This window comes from Lolium rigidum, chromosome 1 (genome assembly GCF_022539505.1).
Source record: "Lolium rigidum isolate FL_2022 chromosome 1, APGP_CSIRO_Lrig_0.1, whole genome shotgun sequence".
NCBI classification, from domain to species: Eukaryota; Viridiplantae; Streptophyta; class Magnoliopsida; order Poales; family Poaceae; genus Lolium; species Lolium rigidum.
The window spans coordinates 208204793-208231197 of NC_061508.1; the positions used below are offsets into that span (position 1 = coordinate 208204793).

The following is a 26405-nucleotide window of genomic DNA, read 5'->3' on the forward strand; positions in this document are numbered from 1 at the left end:
GGACGATGGGAGGTATCCCCCATATGGAACCACCAATAACAATGCAAAAAAGAACAACAAATCAAACAAACTTAAGCGAAAAGCACATTAGTTGAAACAGGCGCCGATAGGTCTATGAGTTGAGCTAGTGCCTAGTGGGAGTTGTAATTGGGCCAATGTGTGGATTTAGGAGAGAGTTTTGAGTTACGAATCAGTATTTAAGGTTGTACGTACGCTCCAAATAAATTCGAAATCATTTCGTACATCAAATTCGTAAGTTCTGGAACTTTGTTTCATAATATCGGTTTTCTAGAAGAACTAGTACATAAAGAAAGTATCCAAAGATATGTAGGGGTACGTTTAGGAGGATCAGGTCAAGTTTGGAGCCCGTGACGAGCCGTGTGCAGTGACGACCTTGATTAATAGTTGATGTAGTACAGAACACGAAGGTATCGGCCAGCTAATCCTGCGAAGTTTTCTTATTCAGTTTGCCATGTACAAGACATATTAGTCAAACGCCAGCAGCACTTCGGTGGGTTCGTAGGATTTTTTTTTCTTCCATAATAATACTCCGGGTTTCAAATTACTGTGTTGCGATGGGCCTCACGTCTTGCACTTGCAATTCTTTACACCAAATACGTTCTCCCTAACGACTAGGAGTAGTATATATATATATACACTGCACCTAATCTCTAAGCTAGCAACGACTCTTCTCCGATCTCTCAACTATTCTCCTTCCTCGTCGTCGCCAGAGACAATGGAGTTCTTGGTGGAGTCAGGCGGCGCGGAGGCGAATGCCGGGCCGACGTACCGGAACGTGCTGGCCAAGGACGCCGGCCTCCTGCAGTCGGCGCCGGGACTCAACTCCTGCTGGGATGTCTTCCGGTGAGCAATCCCTCCTTCCCACCTCGCCGGACGGCACCCTCTAAATGGATTAGCTAATTTCTCGCCGTCTCTGATCCACCATATGGATGCGTCCGTCGGTTGCAATTGATCTTAATTTGCAGGGCTTCGGTGGAGAAGTACCCCAGCAACCCGATGCTCGGCCGTCGGCCAGTTGTTGATGGCAACGCCGGTGACTACGCCTGGATGACTTACCAGGAAGCGTACGACGTCGTGATGAAACTGGCGGCCTCCATGAGCAAATCGGGAGTCAAACAGGTATACCTTGATCTTGATGGCTTGATTATTGCATCGAAAGTATTGATAAACTTTGAATAGCTAGCTCACGCACATGTCTGAAAGATCAGCTAGCAGCCTGGAGAAAGAAACTCCCAAACGCGTACTCAGATTCGTTGAAAATTAAATAATTAGCATATACAGTTAGTTGCTTTACTATATACCACTATGACAGGTATATTATACGAACATAATCATGGATACGTGAGCACATATCGCATATCTTGCTCATATTATTGGTTAGCTGTAGCCTGTAGCCTGCCAAGTGCCAACCCAGGCTGTGTGTTGAGGAGCTAGTTTTTCATTTCCACGAGACAAAGAGTTGGGCTAATTAAGTGGCACACCAATACTCTACGGGTCTGCCTAGCGCTCGTTATGGTGATAATTAGCTTAATTCTCTCTTAAACGACGTCGCCCACATTTGAAGAAGAATTGAGTTGCAACCACAGTGCAACATGAAAACCTCTGTTTAAAATTAATCAACGGCAACCGGTTGCATACTGATTGTTTTTATTCAATTGCAACCGGAGTGAGTTGATTGAGCTTGATCTAAGCTACTTCTCATTTGAACGTGAACTAATATAACTATATACCCTCATATATAGGAGTAATACATATATTTACTAGGTCACCATGAATTTAGCTTTGCAGCAATCTTCTTTCCATCATTTTTCTATTTGGGCTAGCGCGATTGAAGCGAGGTCTCATCTATTTCAATATACATCGTGAGGCCCACACAACTGTTAGCACATTTGACTTTAGCAAAGGGTTAACGTACGGCGACTTAGGCTTATGTTTCAACCAAACACGGATAGAGTATTTTTTTACCTACCTCATGAATACAGCTTGCCTGGCTGTGAAGAAAGTCTACTCTTGAAGTTTTCTCCCTGTTGAAATAGTCTAGTCTTCAATGGAACCGTCTGAAATCTGAACAGCTAATTCAAAATTAAGCTCCGGGAGTTGACCAGGCCGTGCTCTGTAGATGCGGCATCTTCCATCATGATCGGTTTCATTTAATCATATGTATTTTTTAATTCAAAAATTACTTTGTGTCCAAGAAAAACATTGTTGCATTGGCTCAGTTGTACTGTTGCCGTTTAAATAACTGAGATTTTGTTTTGGTGTACTGAAGTAGTCAGTATAACTAAGGGAAGTAGATCTAAAGCGAATTATCATTTTCAGGGCGAACGCGCTGGAATCTACGGTGCAAACAGTCCGGAATGGATCATTAGCATGGAGGTAATTATTTTTTTTAGGAAAAATGGAGGTAATAAATTAGTTCATCATTCGTCACACAGAGCGGTATCTCCAAGAGAATCGAAAGAAAGAGATGACACCGCAGTACTCCCAGATTAATGCATGCATAATTCTATTTATCAATGTGTGTTCTTGTTAATGATATCTAACATTGGCATGCAGGCTTGCAATGCCCTTGGAGTTTGCTGTGTGCCGCTCTATGACACTCTAGGTACATGGGTCATGCCGTGCTCGTTAACAGAAATATGAATAGTATATATACGCTAATCTGGGCATGTGCAAGTTTGATTGAAGATTTTGCTAATGCATGACTGCTTTGTCCCTGTCATTTTGTCCAGGTGCTAATGCGGTGGAATTTATCACGTGCCACGCCGAACTCCAGATTGCTTTTGTGGAAGAGAGAAAGATTGAAGAGGTAATGAACTAAAATGGTAGCTACTGTACTTAATAATATTTTTTATTTTACTCTCTTTTTTGTTGAGATTTTGCATACTGTTTTCATCTTCAAGTAATTTTTTTAAAACTTTGACGCTTATTTGGGCTGAAACGGAAGTGGTTATTTGGGCTAATCAATGAAGCCCATGTCGTCCGAGTTACAAGCGGTCTGTCTAATTTTAGCTTCTCTTCGAGTCAGCCCAATAAGATCGCGCGTTGAGGCCTCGGCCATGACCGACGGCAAACACCAGTGGGCAATGGCATTTCCCGGCGCACGCACGTCGCCTCGCCGCCCGGCTTTCCCGGCGAGCTGCCGGCGGTCTCTCAGTCTCTGTGTGCAGTGGGTGGTACCTCTCTGCCGTACTTTGTGTGGCGGCGGTCCGTTCCGCAAGAAAGGCGACGGAGAAATGGCCTCTCGCTGCGGCCCTCCCCTCCCCCCTTGGTCAGAACTTGCCCGACGGGGTGAACTCTACAGGTTGTTAGATTCATACTCCCTCCGTTCTTTTTTAATTGACTCAGATTTAGCACAACTTTATATTAAATTTGAGTCAATTAAAAAGGACCGGAGGGAGTATGTTCGTTTTGGTGCGGATCTAGGTTTGCTCGCCAAAGCCAACGGATTGAGATGACCAGTGCCTAGGCCGAAGAATTTTCGACTTTTGTTTATCGGGATAGTCCTAGAGTCCAAATAGGCCTGATGCAACACATGATTCCAGGGAATTTGTTTGGAATAGAATATGTGCATAGAGTGTTACTGCTGCCAAAAAAAATTATAGACTACATTACTGCAATAAAGTTCATGTGTTCCTATTTGCTAATGTTTTCATTTATGGCAGCTCTTGAAAACCTGTCATGCCACTTCAGAGTATTTGAAATGTAAGTTATTTCAGTGTGCAATAATATATCAATCGATGACATGATTTATCGCTCTGGAATTTATATGGATTTTACTATCTCATCTGCAGCGATCGTCAGCTTTGGAGGCGTCACAAATGACCAAAAGGAGGAAGCTAAGAACCATGGGCTTTCCATTTTCTCATGGGAGGAATTCCTGATCATGGTTAGCTTTATTCTTCAGCCAAGCTTACTTTGTACATTACCTTAATTATTCTTCATTCCAGAATAATCGAAGTATTCTCTTTTATCTCATTTGATATTCCACTCATTGTCATTAATGAATTTCTTATATTCTCATAGTGCCATTGTAGCACATCTCAAAATGGATATGGGCCATGACATATGTCTTATTTTTAATCGTGCATTTTTCTAGACCTCAGCTGCCTAATAGATCCTTAATTTTCCCTGCAAATGACAGAAGTCTCCTTGTTAATACATCATGTTACATATGACATATTAGGAGTTTTCATTATCCAGGAATGTTATAATAGCAATGTATGACCAAGACGAGAAGTTATGTGAATGCTCTTAGTCCCTTTTATTGACTTAGTTCAAGACCATCTAGTTCGAAACACTGAACTTTCAAGTTCATTCCATTAATAACATATGGTCTTAGAGTTATATATGGCAGGCTATTAAACCATTGTACATTTACAAATAAATTTGTATGTCTCACATGTCCACAGGGTGGTGATCATCATGTTGATCTTCCTGAAAAGAAGAAATCCGACATCTGCACAATAATGTACACAAGTGGAACAACAGGGGACCCTAAAGGTGTTATGATATCCAATGAAAGCCTTCTTGTTAACCTGGCTGGTGCTGATTCTGTAATGCAATCTATTGGTGAAGCTGTAAGTACAGAATCTTGACATATTTGCTACCATATTCTTCAATGAATCATACAAGTAATGTTGTTTGCTCACCGATTTGTTGTTGCAGTTCGATCAAAATGACGTCTATATGTCATATCTTCCACTAGCTCATATCTTCGATAGAATGTTTGAGGAAGTATTCATTTCTCATGGATCAAAAATTGGATTCTGGCGCGGGGTATGATTTGTGAATATTCCTTCTCTACCCTCAACAAGTCAACGGGTTCATACTAAAGTTAGTTTGCGTACATTTGTAGGATGTTAAGTTGTTGGTTGACGACATCGGAGCATTAAAACCAACAATATTTTGTGCTGTTCCACGTGTTCTCGACAGAATATATTCTGGTAAACTCCAGATTTTAGTTGTTTACATAGTTTAATATTTATAGCCAGTCAGTTATTTTGTCATTCAGCTGAAATATCTTTTGTTGCACGCATAGTCTGTCAAGAAAGTATAACTGAAGAAGTTTCTCTTAAGTCTGGTATTCGTCTTTCAATGTTGCCAGCATGTTTAGATCACCATTTTATCTTGGTGTCATTGTCTGTAAAGACTAAATAAATGAATTCATAAAAGTTGTGTATGTGCTGAACTTTAAAATCAAATAGTTGACAACAATGTTTTTTCTAGAGTGAAAAAACATGTCTGAAAAGGAAACAGTCAGAAACTGAATTTGTTTGATTTACTAAATGTTTGGTTGTGCTTCTTATAATATGTTGTTGACCAATATGCGATCCAACTTATTATTTTCTGTAGGTCTTACAACCAAGATTTCGTCTGGTGGAATACTGAAGAAAACCTTATTCAATATTGCATACAAGCTGTAAGTTTATAGAAGAGTACTCATTTCGTTTGATATTTATGGCACATATTTTCTTCTGATGTTCTTCCAAGGTCCTTTCGCGCTCTGTAAGGTCTCATTGTTTGCTCTTCTTATGCATTCAAGAATTTTTGTCATAATCATGGATCATGATAGAATTTCTCATTTGGTAATTATTATCAAATTCTCAGGAAACTAGACAGCATGAGGAAAGGAATTAAACATGAAAAGGCATCCCCATTCTTTGACAAATTAGTTTTCAGCAAGGTAGAATTTTACATTCAAGAGCACTGTTATATTTCATTAGATAGAATTAAAATTTTAAGTGCAACATAGTGCTTAACTGTTTATCTTATAGGTGAAAGAAAGACTGGGAGGAAAATTACGTATTATTATATCTGGTGGGGCTCCTCTTTCTGTAGCGGTGGAAGAATTTTTGAGGGTTGTAACATGTGCACATGTTGCTCAAGGATACGGTATGCATCTTTGATGTTTAAGTTCCTTCGTCAAGTACAGGCAAGACCTTCAGATGATTTGCATGTATTATTGGCTGACGGAAACACTATTAAATAAAACTTTGCACAATCCTAATTTTAGGACTCACGGAAACTTGTGCCGGAACTTTTGTTGCACTACCAAATAATTTCTCCATGAGCGGAACTGTTGGCCCACCACTTCAACATACAGAAGTTCGACTTGAGTCAGTTTCAGAGATGGGCTATGATGCTTTGGCAAGCATTCCTCGTGGGGAGGTATGCGTGAAGGGAAGTGTTCTATTTTCTGGATACTACAAAAGAGAGGACCTAACACAGGAAGTCATGATTGATGGATGGTTTCACACAGGTTAGCGATATCCCAACTTCAGTGGGAGGTGTTAGTTTAACAATCTTTGATAGCTGGATATCATAAGTTAGTATATTCTGGATGATGATTGTAAGTTGAATAATAATGCAGGAGATGTTGGTGAGTGGCAACCAAACGGATCATTGAAAATCATTGACAGGAAGAAAAATATATTCAAGCTTTCACAGGGAGAATATGTTGCAGTGGAAAATCTAGAGAATATCTATGGTGTTCTTCCAGAAATTGATTCGGTAAATACCTAAATCAATTGTTCACATAGTGAGGAGTTGTCTCATTTCTGTCTTATCTATGTTCGGTCCTACTTTCCTGCCCATATACCTGGAAGTGTTGTGTACAGCATCTGAACATAGGGAATTGAAATGTTTTTTTGAAGATAACTGGGTACTTAGTACAGTGCGATGACTGCTGATGCCACAGTATGTTGCTGCGTCAGCATCCTTGGAAGCTAGTCGGAGATATAATACTATTTCTTTTTTTCAAGAATAATACTATTTCTTAGATTTGCTTAATTTCTTGAGCCCCATAACTTTTATCATAGCGCTTCATTGAGTAATAAAGTGCCCTTTATCGAAAAAAAAACTTGTATCATAACACCATCGGAACAGTCGTTTGTAGGGGAATATAATTCAAAATGCATAAATTTAACTCCAAGACTCTGTGGTAAAGAAAATAGTTCCTTCTCAAAATTATGTTGTTTCGGTTGTCTCTTTTGTCATTGTGAGTGCAATCATTTGAGAAACTACACACTACACGTGTCAAAAAAGTAGGGCATACATGAAAGAAACATATTGGTGTTTTCTATATCCAATTCATCCGTCATTCGTCTCAATTTACATTCCTTCTGGTGATCAATTTCAGATATGGGTGTATGGGAACAGTTTCGAATCTTCTCTTATTGCTGTTATAAACCCCAACCAGCAAGTGCTTGAACAATGGGCTGGACAAAATGGTATTTCTGGAAGTTTGGCTGAACTATGTGAAAACTCGGGAGCCAAAGAGCATTTTGTTGCTGAACTTTCAAAGATTGCAAAGGAAAAGAAGGTAAAGCACCTTATATTACATATACGCCACTCACTGTTTGTTCCACATTTCATTAGTGCTAGAATTTACATTTTCCCACTGTTTTTCCTTTGCCAGCTGAAAGGCTTTGAGTTCATAAGAGCCATCCATCTTGACCCGTTACCATTTGATATGGAGCGGGACCTTATCACCCCAACATACAAGAAGAAACGCCCACAAATGCTCAAATACTACCAGGTTAGATCTCATATCAAACAATATCCTGAATTTTGGCTTATACTGCCCTTCCCTTTCCAAAGTTCTTGCAAGCTTGTCTACTATCTGTCATTTAGCTGATATGTTTCCTCGAACGTCCTATGTCCAGGGAGCCATCGATGCACTCTACAAAAGCATGAAATAAGAAAGCGACCATTTCGCAGATTAGCAAATGGGTTTCTCTAATCCATGGTGGTTCGATGGAATCATGGAATCATAATCTACATGTAAATTAATTAGCATAAGACTTGATGATGTTACTCTGCTTTAGTTTTTCAACGCATACTTCACGTGAATTGTTTTTTTTTTTTTTGAGAATCTATTCCATGTGAATCTTATTCGGGGCTTTGCATTCCTGATTGGTTAAATGGCAAACTGTTCTTTGTGCGGCTGTGCCTCTTGTTCCCGGTCAGCACAGCAGCGTCAGCATAGGTCCTGCCACCTGCGTCACTTTCTCTCGTTGCTCTATACGCGGAGACAGGATTGAAGATTCTTGGTCAGTTCTTCCGAATCTTCTGTGTTTGTTGACCTGCTGTATCCCACCAATATTGTTGTGCTCTACTGCTCTCCTCTATCCGTGTGATCCTCTGGACCAATGGAATTGGAGTGTTGAATCAATGGTCAGCAGTCAACACTGGCCCAGCTTTGAACATTCTGAACTCCACTGAAATTTCCAAAAAGCAGTCCACAAGGTTAGTGAATGCCAACACGAAAGAGCCACTAAATGCCAGAGAACATTGTCCAGTCACGGTGAGGCTGTGCATACAGCTGCTGAAATTACATTGAATTATCTTTGAGCTTGAATTAAACCACCACACTTCATTTCGATTACTATTCATGTGGGGGATGTTCGAACATAGGAGGCGAGATTGCAAAGTTGGGTCCGTTTAAGGCTCCAGGTGAATACTATGTCATTTTCGTCAAATTTCTCTGACTTTTCCTCAGCTATTTGTAAGGGCATGTACAATGGTAGGGAAGACATGTCTTCTCTTAATAGTCCACGTCATCTAGAGAAGATAATAAATATTAGAAGTACAGCGTATAATCTCTTACTGTCATCCCTTACAATAAATGAGAATTAATTATTTTAAGTAGAAAATTGTGTGGCTAAGGGAAGACAAGTCGTACAATGGGAAAAATAGTCTTCTCTTATTTCATAAGAGATCATCCCTTTGCTAAGGGAAGACAACCTCTTTTTCTTTCTTCTCTCTTCTCCGACTAAGCAAAAATCCTACGTGGCAAGCATAAGAGAAGACTGATATCACCCCATTGTACATGTCTAAGCAAACTCCGAGTTACAAAACTATCTATTAACAGAAGGTTCGCACCAAGTACAAGAGATCATCCAGGAATTTCTTCTCCACTAACAAAAATGCTAAACTTTCGAACCTTTTTTTCACTACTAGTGGCACCTTCTAGCAATTTCCGCCCAGCCAAAGCCTTCTCGACGTTCTCGTACGATGTCAAGTATGAGGACCAAAAGACTGGTCAAACCGGAGAGGCACCCAAGAGCTTAAGGAATAAAAATGATGGAGTAAAATTAACTCGGTTTCCCTCGGTCAAACTCGAAGACCAGATGCGCATCAGCATATATACCCCCAAACCCATCTTAAATCCATCCAATGGTCACCACTTCATCGTCACATCTCTTTCGATCCACTGCACACGTACTCGTCACTCGTCCCTACAGTTTGTTCGAACTTGCCGTGATCCTTCCATAAACCATTCCTCCCGTCAACCTGCCATTGCCACACACACAAGCTGCAAACCATGCAGGAAGTTGGAGGAGGGGACAGCATGCATCTGCTCCTGAGCATCCTGGCCGACGGCGAGGAGCAGGCAAGGCGCCTCCTGGGCGAGCTGCCGGCGACGGCCGGCAACCAGCTGCCTCCGGCGAAGGAATGCTGCAGGGACGTGGCGCGGCAGCTGCGGTGCACGTTTGGCAAGGCGATTGCCGTCGCCAAGGCCATCGAGGCGTCTCATGGCGGCGCCTCGAGCACCGACTCGCCTCGGTCGGCCGAGGAGAACTCCGGCGCTGTCGTGGCTGCAAGCAGGGACGCGGCGCAAGCGCAAGAGAGCCAAGGCATTTGCAAGAGAAGGTGCGTATGTGTAGTATACGATGTTTCAAATGTTATTTAGACACATTGTGCACCTTTTCTACTTCCGGAAATGCTATCTTGCCTTAGCAGGTAGTAGTAGTAGTACTAAAAATGCTGGTTCCTGATCTTTTAACATGCTATCTTCTCGTTCAGTTTAGTAATCTTACTTTTTTCGAAATGGATGATGAGATCCCCCCCTCCCCCCACCACCTACATCGAATACATGCATCTGTTCTTTATTTAGATCTAACAATCTTATACCTGCTTCGTTTTAAAATCTGAAGTTCTATGTTTCTCCTAAGTCAATTTTCTAAGTTTGATCGAACTTATATAAAAATATTTCAATATCTACAACTTCAAATCTTAAACAGTACAAAAAGGGGGCGTATGATAATTTTTTTTAAAACTGGTGTTGTTCATGTTAATGTGTATTTTTTAACATACTTGGCCTAATGGAATCGAGAAACAATTCTTGCTTCCAAAAGAATCGTAGGTTAAGCTCATAGGATTCAGATTAAACAATTCCATGTATGCGAAAGAAAGCCGTATCTATGCTAATAAATGTCAGTTTTGGTTTTATATTAGTTTTTTAACATTCTCGTTGTTTACCTTTAAAACCCATGTATGCAAAGAAAAGACACAAAAAATCTAATTATTATCAGTTTTAGTGTCATGCTAGTGGATTATTTTTTGCTTGAACTTCTCATGCCATGGTGTAGGTTGTAACAAGATGAATATGTTGGTTTTTCTTTAAAACTGACAATGTGTCAATAAGTCGACGGAGGCAAAAGAGAAGTTAATTAAATGGTGCAAAACAACTATATTTCTTGTCGAAAAACACACAAAAAGTTAACGGTTGGAAAGAATCATGGTAATGACCAATAGAGGTAACATATGTGTCCTGATGTTTTTGTTCCATTTTCTTATGTTGTATCTGAAAGAACATTATCACTTTTTTATTTTCATTTTTTAGGTTTATGTGGTACAAAACGATGACATTTTTAATTGTACATATTGTAGGCTTGACTCTCATTTTTATGAATGTAAGTACCTAGAGTCCCATTAATGACATTCCATTATAAACTTCATAAATATTTACACATGAATCAATATTGAAATTTTCCAAGATCTGGATGTATGTTGTGTTCCCGCGTGTTATTTACTTTTACTGATTTATTTCCATGTAGACAGAACTAAGAAATGATACTATACACAATTTAGTTACTATCACATAGTAAGTACGTGTATAAAGCTAGTAGCATATATACTTTTTTTTTAGGGAAAGCCAACATGGCAAGTTTCATTAAATTGGCAATATGGATACATCGTGAATAGAAACTAAGAAATCAGGAGGATCATCATGCCAGCAATTGACGTAGATCCTTCTGAGTGTCTAGCTAGACAATCTGCGGCTACATTAGCTTCCCTAGGACAATGAAAAAATTGAACTATAGCGAAGTTCTGACAAAGAGAGGAACATTCTTCATAAATTGCTGCCGCCGAAAGAATTTCCCCATTCCGCATCACCTCAATCACGTCGAGGCAATCAGAATTGACTTCAATCCTATTGCACCCGATCTGTCCTGCTAGGATTAAACCATCTCGAAAGGCCCGAGCCTCCGCCGTAGACACGTCTGAGACATATAGGGGTTTGCAGTTACACACGTGCTTAGAAAATAATCCTCAATCTTCCTCTGATCCATAACAATTGTTATGATTTTAGTTCAAACTTAAAGTAAAACCATGATATTTATTATGAGTCGGAGGGAGTATATGAAACGTGTGTGTGCATTAAATTTTGCTTATCTGCATCTTGATGCAAAGGCTAGAGGCAATGCATACTTCCATTTTCTAAAAAACGAACATAGTGAGATTATGGTTTCTTTCATCGATAAAGTAGGTTGCCTTGGCAAGGACAAATAACATCACAGCTGCCGTCCATCCCATGACAATTCAAATGATTTTGGAAGTGGCTCTCGGGAGTTTTTTTTTTTTTTTTTGAAATGGTGGAACTTTTTTTTTCATGTTATGACTTTCTACAAAAATATATTTCTGGACTTATTCTCTGATATGTCTGGAGAGGTACATAACCTTTTCCTCAAGAAAAAGGTGCATAACCACACGAATGGGTAAGACTAGAAAGCGGCAGAGTAATGTCAAAAGTGGTTCTTTGGTGTTTTGGTCAAAAAGATAATGTACATCAATCATAATCGACGGATTCAGTACTTGAACATTATTAACATTTGCGTCAGTCAACGAGAAAATTCAGTATCTGATCTTTTTGTTCCGTGGTCCTGAAATCACACAGGAAGGGCCTCCCAAGATGGACCCAAAAATTCCGAATACCAGACGCAAATTTAGATTACACTCCAGATGACGGGCTCAGCTGGAGGAAGTACGGCCAGAAGGAGATCCTCGGCGCCAGATTTCCAAGGTTTCTGATCCATATTCAGACTTTGATGCTACATTTTTACTTCAGTGTCTACTTATAATTCATCAGACTCTAGTTTCTGATGGATGCCGTCGTTGGGTTGTGCAGGGGCTACTACCGCTGCACGTACCGGAACGCGCAGGGCTGCCCCGCCACGAAGCACGTCCAGCGCTCCGACGCCGACCTCGCCGTGTTCGACGTCACGTACCAGGGCACGCACACGTGCCACCAGAAGCAGCGCAACGCCGACGCCGCGCCGCCTCCTCCCGCCGCGGCAGCCGCTCGTGACGGCGGCCACCACCCGCCATTGCAGGACCCGGACGTGCAGATGCTGGCGAGTTTCAACAACAGCCTCAAGGTGGAGACCGACGGGATGCCGCCGTCTTCATCGTCCTTCCACGGCCACGACGTCTCCGCTGCTGCCTTCTCCTTCCCCTACCCCACGTCGGCGGGCTTCTCGCCGGTTGAGTGCGCCGGCTACGAGCAGCTGCAGGCCGGAGGTGGCTGCTTCTCCGCGGCACCGTTCTTCTCGCCAGCCGCCACGACGTCGGCCGCCGAGTCGGGCTACTTCTCCGTTGCTGCGCACTTCCCTGCGGTGGGCAGGCGCGGGCCGGAGTCGTCGGAGCTCGGGGAGGTCGTCTCCGCGGCGACGTCCTCAGCGGCGGTGGCCGCCCGGCTCGACAACTCGCTGTACGAGTACCAGCTGCACGACGACGATTTCAACTCGTTCTCGCCAATGCTCGGTCACCCTTCTTCCCATGACCAGCATGGAGACGCGTGATGGTCGGATAGAATAATCAACTCAGGGTTTCGTAGCAAAGAGATCAAACAAAACATGCTCTATGTTTCGTTTTTGCTAAATCTCGGACGATTGATATTTTCTTAAGTCAAACATCTAAAAGAAAATGCAACCATAGTTGAGAGAAATGCGCGAATCGCATTCAGTTACACTTTTCTAAGATAAGTTGCACTTTTTGTGAAAACTGCAGCCGTGTGGTAGAAAAACGCAACTCATTCAATTGCACTTTTCTCGAAACTACAGCCGATATATTATTCATTCTCGGTAAATAAGATTTAAGAAAATCTAAATGATCTAAAACTTAATAAATGTTTTTCTCTTAAAGGATAATTAGTGGTGGTTTTATGTGAAAAAAACGTTTCGCACGTTAAAAATACCATATCGATGGTGTGTAAAAAAAACCGTGATAACCGTATCCTGGCCTCAACGACCCATCGATCATCATTGCTCAGGACGCTTCCGCCCTCTAACGCGAAGGTGCGCCACCAACGCCCAGGGTTGGACCCGCCTCTACATCCCTCGACTTCGCCAGCCGCCCCACTGGACGTTGGGAGCACCCTTTTGAAGCAGGAGGCCGGGAGCGGCTGGAGCAGTTGCAGGCTTGAGCAGACGAAGGCGAGGAACTGAGCGATGGCAGAGGTTGGGGACACGTGCTCATGGTCGGAGCAAAGGGAAACCAATGGGTCGAGGAGCTGGGGCCAACGAAGGACACGAGTGGACATTGGGAGCACCCCTTCGAAGCAGGGTGCAAGAAGAGGGAGATGCAAGAAGAAAATATTGATGTTTGTCACGAGAGTCCCTCACGACATAAAATCGAACTACATTTCAATCAATTTCTGAGTATTTTACTATTGTTCCGTAGCAACTCATGGGATTCAACCAGTATGTATTATGACAACATCGAATCCGGACGACTGATCGACGTGTTAGGCATCGGCTCCAGACTCAATCTGCTCCGTGCTTTGTGTGCCTACAAGAGGAAGACACGGCGGAACACTTGCTCATCCAATGCTCTTTGGCGAGGGAGGTGTGCCTCAGAAGCGGTCGGAGTCTGGGGTTTAACTTCCTGGCGTCCACAAATGATAGTAACTTGGAGGAATGGTCGATGACGGAATCACGGAACGCGCGAGGTTCAGAACAAATCACATGATCTGGTCTGACGGTTTTGTTTGCATGGTGGGCTACGTTTTATGGAAGCACATGAATGCCTGGTGTTTCAACAACCCCACAACCAGCACTCTGCAGATATCATGTCAATGCTCATCTCTGAGGAGTTCAACATGTTTAGGCACGGTCTCAGGAAAGGAGTGAAGCGTGTACAACACTAGGGTTGTTCTTTTGGAGTTCTCTAGTCCCTAATGTGAGCATTAGAGGCCACTCTAATTATGCTCCGCCTTCTATAAAATTACGGTACACGTTCGCGTACTCTCGAAAAAAAAAATTCGGTACTAGTGCAGGCTGACTAGACTTGCAACGATGGCGTATTAGAAAAAAAATCTCGGTTATTGGCAGATCCAGATTTAGGATTATATATGCCACATCTTTGTTCGTGCATGTCCGTAGCGTGAAAGGGATTAAGGGAAAAAAGGTTGGCAGGGACAGGAATCCTGATGCGTGGGTAATCATGCTGCTTACTCGTTCCCTCCACCCAAGGGCACTAGCTTTGCTGCTGCTATCGGACAAGGTGAGTAACCTGAATTCGGCAGCCTAATCCCACAAACGCCGATTGCTCGTCTCCGCCAAACCAGAAGCAGCTGAACCTATCATTCTGTCGCCTAATACGCACAAGGGAAGATGTCGATCGCTGCTGGTGTTGAAAGGCTGCACGTTGGAGAGAGAAAAACTATTACTAGTACACATCAGTGCTCCTCAATCAGTTCTCTAGATCAGTGAGAAACTATTATTAGAGCATCTCTAACAGAGCTCCCTCGTAAACCGAATCCCCTCCTTGGCAATCGATCGCTCGAGCGCGCGATTCTTGTCGGCGCGAAGCGCTCGCGCGGCAGCGCGAAGGCAATTCCCTTTTCGCCGCGTCACGCGTGTCACGCTTATTTCTATTTTTGGTAACCGATCGACCTTCCCTTTTTCGGCCCGTCGCTTTCGAATTATTTCGAATCGATTTGGTGTTCCCCTCCTTCCGCCCGTTATCCTCTCTCCCATGTTCTCGTCCCATTCAGCCCTGACGGAGAGGGCGACGGCGACGGCGACGGCGGAGTCGACGCTCCGATTCCTCGTGGCTAGTGCGCGACCTAGATTTCTCCTGCCCTCAGTTCACTAGCAAGGTTCAGTCGATTTCGGCGCTGTAAGGTTAGTATTCCAACTGGATCTAGTGGGGAGATCTGGGTCTCGCCGGCCGGTTTGTTTGTCCGGCGAGGGATTATTTTCCACCGTGGATTTATTTTCTGATGGGTTTTTTGTTTGTCTGGCGATGGATTGTTCCGGCGAGGGTTTGTCTTTTTGGGTGGATTTTGTTCTCCGCCTAGGTTCCTGATCCGTCTCTCGGTTCACAAACCTCCGTTATCCGAGTCTCGCCGGCCGGTATTGTTTTGTGCGGCGAGGGATTGTTCCACCTTGGATTATTTTTCTGATGGGATTTTTGTTTTTGTCCGGCGAGGGATTATTCCGGCGAGGGTTTGTTTTTTGGGTGTATTTTGTTCTTCGCCTAGGTTCCTGCTTCGTACCTCGTTTTCACAAATCTCTGTTATGGGATCGGCTGTAAATTGCGTTTTCACTATTTCAATGTTCATTGTAGTTATGATTTTTGGCCTGTTGCACTGCTTTTTGTCCATAATTTCTATGGTAATTGTAGCAGGAGAAAGCAGAGATCATGGGACTTGTTTTCTAGGGGTTCACAAATCCCTGTTATGGGGTTTGTTTTATCAACCCACTTATTCACTTTTCATCAACAAGTATCTCAACGTTTAACCAATAGATACATTCTGAAGTTACCCACCTCTTTTTTTTCCTATGTTTAGGGAATGATGAACTCATTTTTTTGTACTCCTGCATATGTTTTTTGTTTTGATGCTGATTTCTTCCTTTTTACAGTGGTGATTCTTGGTTGGGCTTGATATATCAACCAAGGCATTGTTATTTTGATTTCACTAAGAGTTTTTCTCATTATCATGGCATCTGTTTTTGTATTGCAGCGTTGTTGTTTCCATGGCGGGCAGCAAGAAACAAGGTGGTGATCATCTAGGTGTTCGCAAAATGCCCAATGCTAGTGAGCGTGCTAGGAATCGGGCCTCTCCTTTTCCCGTTGTCGGGTTATATGAACATCTAAGTTCGATCGAAGAACTCGATTGGGGATATGGATCTTGGTTCAATGCTTGACATCAAGTGCCATGTTCTTCACAATCCATTGATAAGCTGGCTCACTCCTTTGTATGATAGTCATTCTCGAGAGTTTGTCATTCAAGGGCGTGGTAGAATTCCTCTCAATGCTGATTCCATTTACCGCACACTCGGTCTTCCGCGGGGGATATTCCTGTTGTGTATGCAATGGATTCCGTCATAGAGGCTCGTCTAGGTCCTTTGTTATTTCCTGGCCATAGCAAAGACGCCGAAGATTACCGGTGTGTTCACAATGCTGTCACGGATGACTCAAGTATGATGACATTTTCAAGCAATTTTGGATGATGTATCTTGTTTGTACTTTGCTTGCACCAACAACGTCTAACAAAGTCAGCAACAGATGTTATCCTATACTCGGTATATGTGTTATCCTCTAGTTTTTTAAAAAATCATTCAATTTTTTTATCAATATATGTGAACAATCATTTTTTACGCGGTGTTTACATTCTTTTTTTGTAGGACAACATTAGCAATGTCGGAACATGAACCTTTGTCAGCTTGTGTGCTGACAGATTGCATGATGAGCTTTGTACTCGGGAAGCCTTCCGGAGGCTGCCTGTTCCATATTCAGCTATCGTATGTTGACTCTTTGGATATTAGCTCTCTTAACCTTGACCTTCCAGATGGTAGATTTGTTGCTAATATATGGTCAAAGAAAGATGTTGATACTGTGCTTGATGCTGACTTGAAGAGGGATGGATCTGGTTATGGGAATCTCGAAGTTAGTTAATCTTTTTGTGTTTCTCATGTTATGACATGAACTTTTGTGGTCGATTTTGTGCAAGCTGATGCATTTTTTGTTTTTGTTTTGTCACTAATATCAGTTGAAGCCACACCTTGCTATAAATTTCAACTTGTTTGGAGGTGCAGCTAGCTTTGAAAGATGGGTTGAAACCAATACTGCACCTAACTGCCCGAAAAATGTATGATACAGTGATAAGTTTTTAATTTTAGCTTTTTGTTTTTCAATTTTGTATGGTACCATTACATTTTTTAGTATATCTCTTTTTTTAAATGATATTTCCCTTTTTCATTTTTTGTGTGTTGTTTTTTGATGTAGCGTAAAGACAAGGTTGCTAGATTAATGGGTGAGTTTGCTTCTGGTCTCACTGGTCTAATGAATAAGCTTGTGCAAGGTTTGACTGAAGTTGATGATGATGAAGTTGTGGATACTGCAAAATTTGATAAGACATTACGCTCTCAAATCGTTGCCTCTCGTTCATCGCATGATGGAGGTGCTGCAAACACAACCTCTCCTATTGCGCAATCAACTTATGATCGTCCCGCTAAGATTGTAGGGAAATCACCAATACGCCGTCCGAAGAATGTGCCTTGCAACCAAAGTGCCGATGCTACGTATGTTGGGGGGATGTGCCTTGCAAGCGATTGCCGATGTTACGTATGTCGGAGGGGATGTCCTTTGCAACCAGAGTGCCGATGCTGCGTATGTCGGAGGGGCTATTACTGCTGATCCATTGAATGTTGTTGATTCCGTTTCAACACCTGTCTTTGAGCAAACTAATGTTCTGGCCGAGGCCCGTGTTGTTGAGCAAACTCGTGTAACCAGGTCTGCTGCAAAAGCAGCTTGTGGTGCTAAAGCGCCATGTCAACTGATAAGGTACCTGTTGTCAACTTCAGTGACAATATGTCTGACGGCGAGAGTTACCATTCTGGCAATGACAGTGATTATGTTGATGAAGCCGTTGTTGCTCGCTTTGTTATTCAAAGCAGACGTCATGTGGATGGAGGTGAGCACGGTGATACCGTGTTGTCGGAATGTGCAGCAGTGCCAGCCGCACAACTCTTTCCGGTGTTGCGACAGCTTGTTCCGGTGTTTCTCCCGAACTGGTTTCCAGCAGTGTACCCATGGATATTGATTGTGCTCGCTGCGGAACCATCCGATGCCGATGCTCTAGTACGTTTTATGGAAACCGATATCACCGTTGCATCAGCAGATAATAGGATTGTGTTTCGTGGTCTTGAAAATCTTGCAGAAACTGCTGCTATGCATATTGATGGTGTTGTTGATGAGCGAGATTTAGATATTGGGAAGCAAGTTTTATCTGAAACAAATGAAGCTGATCTTCTTCGTGCCAAAGATGCTAGTGCTGATGGTGTTGTCATTTCTGTCGGTACGAAGTCAGGCGAAGTTCTGAGTTCTAGCCTTGAGGTTGCTGTAATGAATGAAGGCAATGGGAAAGGATTATCTGATGGTTATGATGTTGTCAGTGAGAAAATCAACGACGTTGTGAATGATTTGAAAAGGAGTAGGTCTGCTCTCGATGCTTCTGAAGCGAAACGTAGTTGTGTTGTACGTGAGGATCGTTCTGTTAATCCCGCATGCAATGAACCGTCATCTCGCTCCTAAGAAGAAGCCCAATGTGAGAGGCAGAAGGTATTTTTGATCGACCCCGTTTGAAGTTACTCACCAATGTATTTCATGTGTAGCTATCAACATTTCTGTCGTTGCATTTTCTTACATTTTTTCGTTGTAAATGTATTCATGTTTTTTCTTTTTTGCTCCTTTTGTTTTCCGTGTAATTTTACCAAATACCATCTCATGAACTTACCAATGCCTTTTTCTGGTAGTTATCAAACGCTGGTTGTTTTGCATGACATAGTATGTTTTATACTTCATTGTTTTGGAGTTTTTTCTAATAATTTTAAGTTTTTTGCTTTTTCACAGGCAAGCTGTTTATAAAAGTCAGGTTGCTACAAGATCTTCACCACGACGACCTCCTAGAGGTACTTCTTCAGGTGTTGCTGATAACGTTGCAGTTAAATCAAAAGTGTTTACTTTGAAAGACCGTCTTGAAGGCTCAACAAAAATTCACGCTGCTGGAACATCTACTGTAGTTGAAACTGGTAGTCAGATTTCAGCAGAGGTTGTTTCTGACGGGGTTGTTTTTAAGGATGTTGTTTTCTCTTCCAAGTCTACAAGTGAAACTGTTCCAACAGGAAAGAATCCGCACATGAGGATCCAGCTCAAGTTAGCTTTGCAACCGGTAGCCAGATTTCAGCAGTGGGTGGTTCTGATGTGGTTGTCCTATCTAAGTCTACAAGTGAAATTGTCCCAATAGGAAAAGAATCTGCACACGAGGAACCACTTGAAGTTAGCTTTGCAACTGGTACCCAGGTTTCAGCAGAGGTTGGTTCTGATGTGGTTGTTCCTTCTAAGTGTACAAGTGAAATTTTCCCAACAGGACAAGAATCTGCACATGAGGAACCAGCTTGAAGTTAGCTTTGCACCTCAAGATTCTCGGTACCAGTGTTACAAATCAGATGGCTGATCCTGTTGGCGATGTTGACCATCATGCATCTGCTTCTACTGGAACAATTTTTGTTGTTGCTCGTGATGCTGAACAAAATGCAACAGCTTCTCCACAAGGTATTTGCTCTCTCTTTTTTTCGTTGTATCGGTTTATGTTTTTTGTATTCATTGTTTTTTCATTCTTTTATTGTTTGTTTGACTTAGTATGAAACATTTTTTTTATCAGATCAAATTGTTACCGTTGTTAAGAGAGCTAAATTTGTTGCCGCTGATGGCAAACTGAGTCTCACTCCTGGCATCCCTATAGATCTGTCTGCTTATCATGTGTCTGTTGTAAATACATCTGCGTCTGATAAAAGCGCTTCTCCATCTGGTAATATGATTTTTTGTTTTGTGCTCTTTTTTATTTCTTTTATTTAATTTGTTTTGTTTGTCACGCTGCTGCTCACAATATCATTGTTTTTGCGTAGAGGCATTAGGAAATGCTCATGGTCATGATTCTACCATTTCTGCTGATGTTGTTAAAGAATCAGAAACTGCAAATGTGTCATCTATCCCTCCTACTGGTTAGATTACTTTTTTCTATCTTTTTGTGTTTTATTTTTACAGTTTTTACTTTCTTTTATTTCATTTTCTTTGTGTTTTTCACTCAACCTTTTTTTTACTTATTACATGTTTCTGTGCATGTCTTGTTCCATCAATTCATCTACGCCCGTTCCGCGTATTATCTCCCACTTGTAATCTATATATGCAGAATGCGTACCATCGTGGCAAGTAAATGCACGTATTCGTAATACGTTTTCAAGGAACAAGAGAGGGAGGAAGAAGAAGAATTAATTGTTATTTTACAAAACCTCGCTTTTTTATGGATCATTTGGGTGTGGCGAAGTGATGGTGCTGTTGAGTTGGTCGATGTATTAACTTTTTATTTTATTTTATATGGGTGAACAATATCCTGTATGAACGCTATGTAATTTTATCCCTGTTTATATGTAATGGATGATTTTTACCTTTTTGTTATGAATAATTTCGCTCTGTGTGAGTGAGTACTGTTTGTTTTTCTTTCCTCTCTCTTTTGTTTTTTTTCGACCTTTTTCTTTTTTCTTTTTATACCTTCATTTTTGTTTTTTATTTTGTGGTTACATGTGCGGTGATGTTTATATTTGTCAATGAAGACGGAGGTGCAACTGACTTTCAAGAACATTGTTTTGATGACTCTGTAGATGAATTGCATCCTATAATCGCCACCGAAATCAGTAACAATGAAGCTGGTATGTCCTACTCTATCTTAGTAGTTAAGTTATTTTTTTGTTTTCTTGTTTTTTCATATAGAATATCATGTCCTTGTTTTTTTACAATTTGTTCACTTTCTAATTATCTTTTGTTATTCTTGCTTTGTTTTGTTTTTTTTTTATTTTCTCAGGTGATTTGGAGGTCCTTTATATTACTCCAGCTTTGCCAGTGCCTGTTCAGAATTTACCTGTTGCCAGTAGAACTCCAAGGACCAGGCTACGCCATGGAAAGGGTCGTTCTTCCTTCGAAGTTCATGCTACCTCCATACAATCGAGTAACTTGTACCGATGAGCAAGAATTATTGTACCAGCAAGTTATAAAGCACAACAGCGACTCTGAACACTCTAAAATAAAACAGTATGTCAGTTTTCTCATGTATACGCAATGGTGTTCTTTTTAGATAATTCATTACTTTTTAGCAACTTAGTTTGTTCATGCATTCTTTTTTCTGGCAGATCAAGGTTCTTGATGATTGACCCTATGTGGGTTTCCACTGGTGACTTGGCTAGTAGCGTTATGCCTTCTGGAGAACTGTCAACAACGGTTGCCGAAATTGGAATTGCTGTTCTTCAGGTTGACTGTCCGAAGAAGAAGATAATTTTCCCATGGATAGTAATTGTTTATTTGCTTGAAAGAAGATTTAATTCAAGAATACTGCAGTAAACATTTCAGGATGGATGATAAGTATAAACTTAGTCACCAAAATCTGGTAAACTTTTTCTGTGTTTTTATGTTTTTCGATTTGTGTTACTTGTGAACATTTTATTTTTAATGTTTTTCTCTGACCCTTGTTTTTATCTTTTCTCTTTTTGTTTTTTTTCAGATGTGTTTTGGTGTCCTTCAGAATCTTGGAACAGAAAAGAAGCCATGTGGTCATTGGTATTCACTGTTCTTGAATTTTGAGAAAAAAGGTTTGAAGTTCTTGATTCTGCGCGTGGTCCTGATGATGAATCGCTCATTAATCATTCTAGCGATCTAGTCGATGCTATCAAGTGCATGTATCGTATAAATTACTCCAGTTCATCAAAACAGATTGATGACTATGAGTTGGTTTTCATTGAAGCTCCTAAGCAAAATAACAAGTATGTTCTCTTCTTTTATCTAACTTATGCTTTGTTCACTGTTGGACATTTCTTTGTATTTGATAGCTCACATATCTTTTTTCTGTATCTTTTTTTTTTGAAGCATTGATTGTGGTTATTTTATGCTCAAGTTCCTTGAACTTTGGAATGGCCGTGTTGTACCTGCTATCACTTATGATCAGATACCGTAACTTAGGAAGGTCCTAACATGGAATTGGTTAAACCACCCTCTGAACAAGTTGCAGAATTGGAGGTACCTGTTGGAAAGCAACGCTCTGTGAGGTATGAACTACCAGATGCAACTCAAATAAACTACCACTTACAGCATAAATAATCTACTTCTCTTTTTACTTGCAGTCTGATTTAATTAGCATTTTTTCTTATTCTTTTTTGGCTTGGTAATTTGTAACATTAACCGTTGGTAAATATATGTTTTAGTGGTTGGTAAGGGGGGGTTGGGGGGGGCAGGTTGGTATTTTGTTACGAGCTAAAATGTATTTTTGTCTATTTTTTTTTGTTTGTAACTTAATTTATTTGCTGTTCGTGGAATTATCAAAAGGCTGGTAAACAATATGCTCAGAGGTTGATAAACACAGGGAAGAGCGGTTGATAACTTTCTAGAATTCGACCTGGTCAGGGGTGTTTTTTGGGGGATGGTGTTGATAAGTTCATGTTCTTTTTTCACAGCTGTTTTGATAGGCGACTGGGTTGATAATTTTTCATGTTTTTACATTTGATAAACAACTGCTTGGAGGGTTGATACATAACTCGGTCGTGGCGTTGATAAGTTCATTTTTCTTTTTTGACAGACGACTGGGTTGATAATTATCAAGGATAGTTTTCATAATTTATGGAACGGAAAAATAATTATCCAAATTGTAGTATTACAAGTTCGAACGACAAACACAGCATGACCATTACACAAATGATTGTACTCCTTCTTTCATTGCATACTTCCATCATGCTTTTCGCTCATCCTTCTTGCTTTGTCATGGGTTCCCTTCTTCTTTTTGGGAATCCATTCCCGGTATGCTCATGCCAACTCCGTGTATTTTTTTACATGGGATAAATTTAGTAAATGGTAATAACTTTTTTAATAGTTTCTTTTGTACTTCGTGTATATTTTCCGTAAGTCAAGACAGCACCTTGTCTCTGTCCGGGCATTTTGGTCTTTTGTGTCCAGTAACCCGCAAAGTCCACACAATCTTGGTGCAGCCTTTTTCTTTAGTTTTGCAAGTAGATTTCTCATGGAAATTCATAGGTCTTTCACCTAGGTTGAACCCTGGATTTCCTGACTGTGGTGGATCCTTATAAGGGCGATGCTCATCTTCATTTTTTTCTTCGTCACTTGAATTTTTCTCCTCATGGTGTATCTGTTCATTGTTGTGTCCATGATTGTTGTCTTCTCTATCTTCATGACGCATATTGTCAGTATCTTGTTGAACTGGGTCATCAACCTTTTTTCTCTTACGTGTGACTTTTTCTTTCGTCTGGAGGCGTTCAATTGCATCTTTGCATATAGCTTTCTTCAGCTCAGCAACTCCTTCAAAGAACAAGTCGTATGACCTATCATCCGTGCGTACAGTAGATAGTATGTGTGATATTTTGCTCATTTCAATTGCGTGTCTAACAGCCCAAGTGTGTATTCTCGTGATGCCGTATTGCTTCTTCTCTCCGTCAATCGCGCTACCTCTATCCCAGCTGCAGTAGTCCATCTAGGGTTGATGAAACTGACAGGAAGCTCAGTCAAACCAATATGACTAGCCACCCTCATGACATGGCAGCATTGTATTCCATCGCGAGCCATCTTAGAGCACGAGCATTTGTACACATCGTCATCAGAGGAAACACTAACCACATATGTTAATCTGGGGAACTCTGCATTCCTATAGTTAGCCACCCTAATCACTCTGTATAATCTCTTCTCTTCCACAACTTCAACGTTGTAAGCAGTACCCTTCCTTAGCTCTTCAAAAAACTTGCCGTATATTGGGTCTGTGTAGATTTTCATTGCTTCCCTTTCAAGAGGATTGAATTCCCAATTCACAGACTCCTTGAACTCACTTTTCTCTCTTAGGCGATCTAGGTCGGACTGGTTTTTTTTCTTGTATTATGATATACTCCTTGAAGAATGTTGCAATCGAGTCCTTCCTTTTTACATAGTGTTTGAATAAGGAGTTTGTGCTCTCACTTCTCCCCGTCGATGAAGTGAATGGGAAGAATCTCTCTTTGAAATATGCCGGGACCCACCGAGCTCGATGTCATATATCTTGTCCATGTGTGGCTCTCCCAAAGCATTATGACGCTCCAGAGATCATGCCGCCTATTTTCGAATTCCTCTGGAGTAAATGAGTTCCTTATAACCGCTCTTAGTTCTTCCTTCGGAGTCCCTCTTATCGCGAAGAATAGGGACAACTTGTCATCCAGGTTCTTGCCGATGTGAAAGTTGCGTAAACGGTGCAATCGTGTAAGGTAATGCTTTAGATATTGCAATCCCCATTGCAACGTCTTGGTCTCGTTATTATAGTTTCGGGTGCTTGTTGTCCATGGCAGACAGGAATTCCTCAAACAGCCACTTGAAAGTGTCTCGCTCTCTCATCCTCCAAAGAATCCTACTCCAAACACGACCGTTTTGCCATAGTTATCAACCCCTAATATTGGAGCAAATGGCATCCCATACCGGTTGGTTGAAAATGTTGTATCAAATGATACAAATTGACCAAACTTTGAGTAGTTTGCCCTCCCTATTTGGTCTGTCCAAAATATACTTTTCACTCTATTATCGCTGTCAACATCAATTGAATGTCCGAATCCAGCATCTTTTCACGTGCTTCCTTGAATAGTAGCAAGCAACTCTTCGATGTCCCTCGTTCTTAATTTTCTTTCTTTCTTTTGCTAGCTCGTTTTCTAGGTTTTTTGTATCAAATGGAACTGCCCCGAAGCTTCCCCTTGTTTTCCCGAATATTTTCATTATGTTCCCGGGTGGAACTCTTGTCTCTTGTAGGATGTGGATCGTAGTCTTGTCCGAGGCGTACATTGACCCGTGACACTTCATGAACCTTACTATCCACTCGACGGAGCTAGGCCGTGGTTATGTTCTAGTCTTATGTTACTTATTGACCACTTTCCTCTCGTATTCCTTCACAAACATTCTCGACTTTGCATTTTGTCCGCACAATCCTCGGAAGTCCGTCTCTCGTCTGAGTGCACTGTCAACGTATGTATCCTCACGGCACCTGTTGCATGCGAATGTCTGTCTTGTTATTTCATTGGTTTTTCTAGACTCGTAGGAGGTGTCCTTTTTTATTGCAAATCCAACCCTTCTTGCGTACACTGCAAAGAAGAAGAATGCATCCTCTTTTGAATCGAATTCCATCCCAACTGTGGGAGTAGATGCCTCTGATATCTCTTGCATTGTTGGATACTTCTTGTTTGCAAACATTCTCGTCCATTTCAAGCTCTTCAGCCAGCTTGGTTCCTCCGGATTCAAGCATCGACTCAAGAATTTCTTCATATTTATCATCTTCTTTGTTCCCATGCTCATTACCATTTGAATAATCAGCATTGTCACTGGCAGTGCATTCTCACCAGCAAATGATGCACCATCTGCATGCATTTCTGGGATGTTGCTATCAGCGTATCCTTCGTTGTCTTCGTCCTCGAATTTGAGCACCTGCTTTTGACATAGATGCATCATGTTTTTTTGGTGGTATCAGCTATAGTGTTTTTGTTAATGTCTCCCAAAGAAACTTAATGTTTTTAATTTTTTTGTTGTAAATTATGTTACATGAAGCAATTTGACATGTTACCTCATTTAAATCGAAGTCCTTGCATTTTTTTTGCTCGCCCTTGTGATGTTTGATGACATATGTCCTTCCGCTTCGGAGTTTTGCTTGTGCATGTAAAAACTTTCTTCAACTGCTTGTAGCTCTGCCAAGCTTTCGAGCTCAGCTTTCTCTTTCCTTCTCTGAAGAAATGCCTGTAATGTGTAACAAACACTTTTATTAGTTTTCTTTCTGTGAGGATATGAACAAATCCCATCTCCATTGTCTGCAGAGGTTCATTACCTCGTGCAAATTTATCTACCATCCTCCGAGCACTCGTATCGGTGTCTTCCCTGTCATAGATCCAAATATACTTTCTGCAGCAGCTTGTTCCATCCCCCGTTGTGTTTTTCCCGACTCATTCGCTTTTGTTGTATCCATCTCGCAACAGAAATTATTGTTAGATCAGAGTTATTTCTTTCTGTTTTACATTTTTTTTCATACACACATGTTTTATGTATATGATTTTTAATCAATGTTTTTTTTTCATATCTGCCTTTTTCAGATAATGGAGGATTTAAATTTTTTGTGTGCAAGTCAATAGGAGTCTCTGGAGCTATGGACAAAGAATTATGGACAGATTATACACAGTGTCACCATTTTTTTCTTTGTGTGCTTTGTAATTTTTAGTACACAGGAGGATTTTATCAGAGTTTTTCTTATTTTTTCTGTC

General features: G+C 41.2%; 2 protein-coding genes across 2 annotated transcripts; both read left to right on the top strand.

Moving 5' to 3' along the window:
- Positions 1 to 727: 727 nt before the first annotated feature.
- LOC124683024 (long chain acyl-CoA synthetase 4-like) lies at positions 728 to 7929 on the top strand. The gene is made up of 18 exons (XM_047217606.1): positions 728 to 864; positions 987 to 1140; positions 2341 to 2397; positions 2578 to 2626; positions 2754 to 2830; positions 3687 to 3726; positions 3816 to 3910; positions 4434 to 4601; positions 4690 to 4800; positions 4880 to 4967; positions 5377 to 5443; positions 5632 to 5707; positions 5799 to 5916; positions 6038 to 6283; positions 6395 to 6534; positions 7163 to 7345; positions 7442 to 7561; positions 7689 to 7929. The coding sequence occupies exons 1-18, from the start codon at positions 737 to 739 to the stop codon at positions 7722 to 7724; spliced, it is 1953 nt and encodes a 650-aa protein (XP_047073562.1). The 5' UTR covers positions 728 to 736; the 3' UTR covers positions 7725 to 7929.
- A 1323-nt stretch (positions 7930 to 9252) lies between these two features.
- LOC124654509 lies at positions 9253 to 12890 on the top strand. The gene is made up of 3 exons (XM_047193513.1): positions 9253 to 9678; positions 11987 to 12112; positions 12218 to 12890. The coding sequence occupies exons 1-3, from the start codon at positions 9350 to 9352 to the stop codon at positions 12888 to 12890; spliced, it is 1128 nt and encodes a 375-aa protein (XP_047049469.1). The 5' UTR covers positions 9253 to 9349.
- The last annotated feature ends 13515 nt before the right edge of the window (positions 12891 to 26405 follow it).

What these genes read in the sequence shown, in the direction of transcription:
- LOC124654509 (XM_047193513.1), top strand. Translation starts at nt 9,350, where the DNA reads ATGCAGGAAGTTGGAGGAGGGGACAGCATGCATCTGCTCCTGAGCATC. An exon ending in CAAGGCATTTGCAAGAGAAG is followed by an intron (nt 9,679 to 11,986) that starts GTGCGTATGTGT and finishes GAAATCACACAG; the next exon opens with GAAGGGCCTCCCAAGATGGA. An exon ending in CTCGGCGCCAGATTTCCAAG is followed by an intron (nt 12,113 to 12,217) that starts GTTTCTGATCCA and finishes TGGGTTGTGCAG; the next exon opens with GGGCTACTACCGCTGCACGT.
- LOC124683024 (XM_047217606.1), top strand. Translation starts at nt 737, where the DNA reads ATGGAGTTCTTGGTGGAGTCAGGCGGCGCGGAGGCGAATGCCGGGCCG. An exon ending in ACAAATTAGTTTTCAGCAAG is followed by an intron (nt 5,708 to 5,798) that starts GTAGAATTTTAC and finishes TTTATCTTATAG; the next exon opens with GTGAAAGAAAGACTGGGAGG. An exon ending in AGATTGCAAAGGAAAAGAAG is followed by an intron (nt 7,346 to 7,441) that starts GTAAAGCACCTT and finishes TTCCTTTGCCAG; the next exon opens with CTGAAAGGCTTTGAGTTCAT.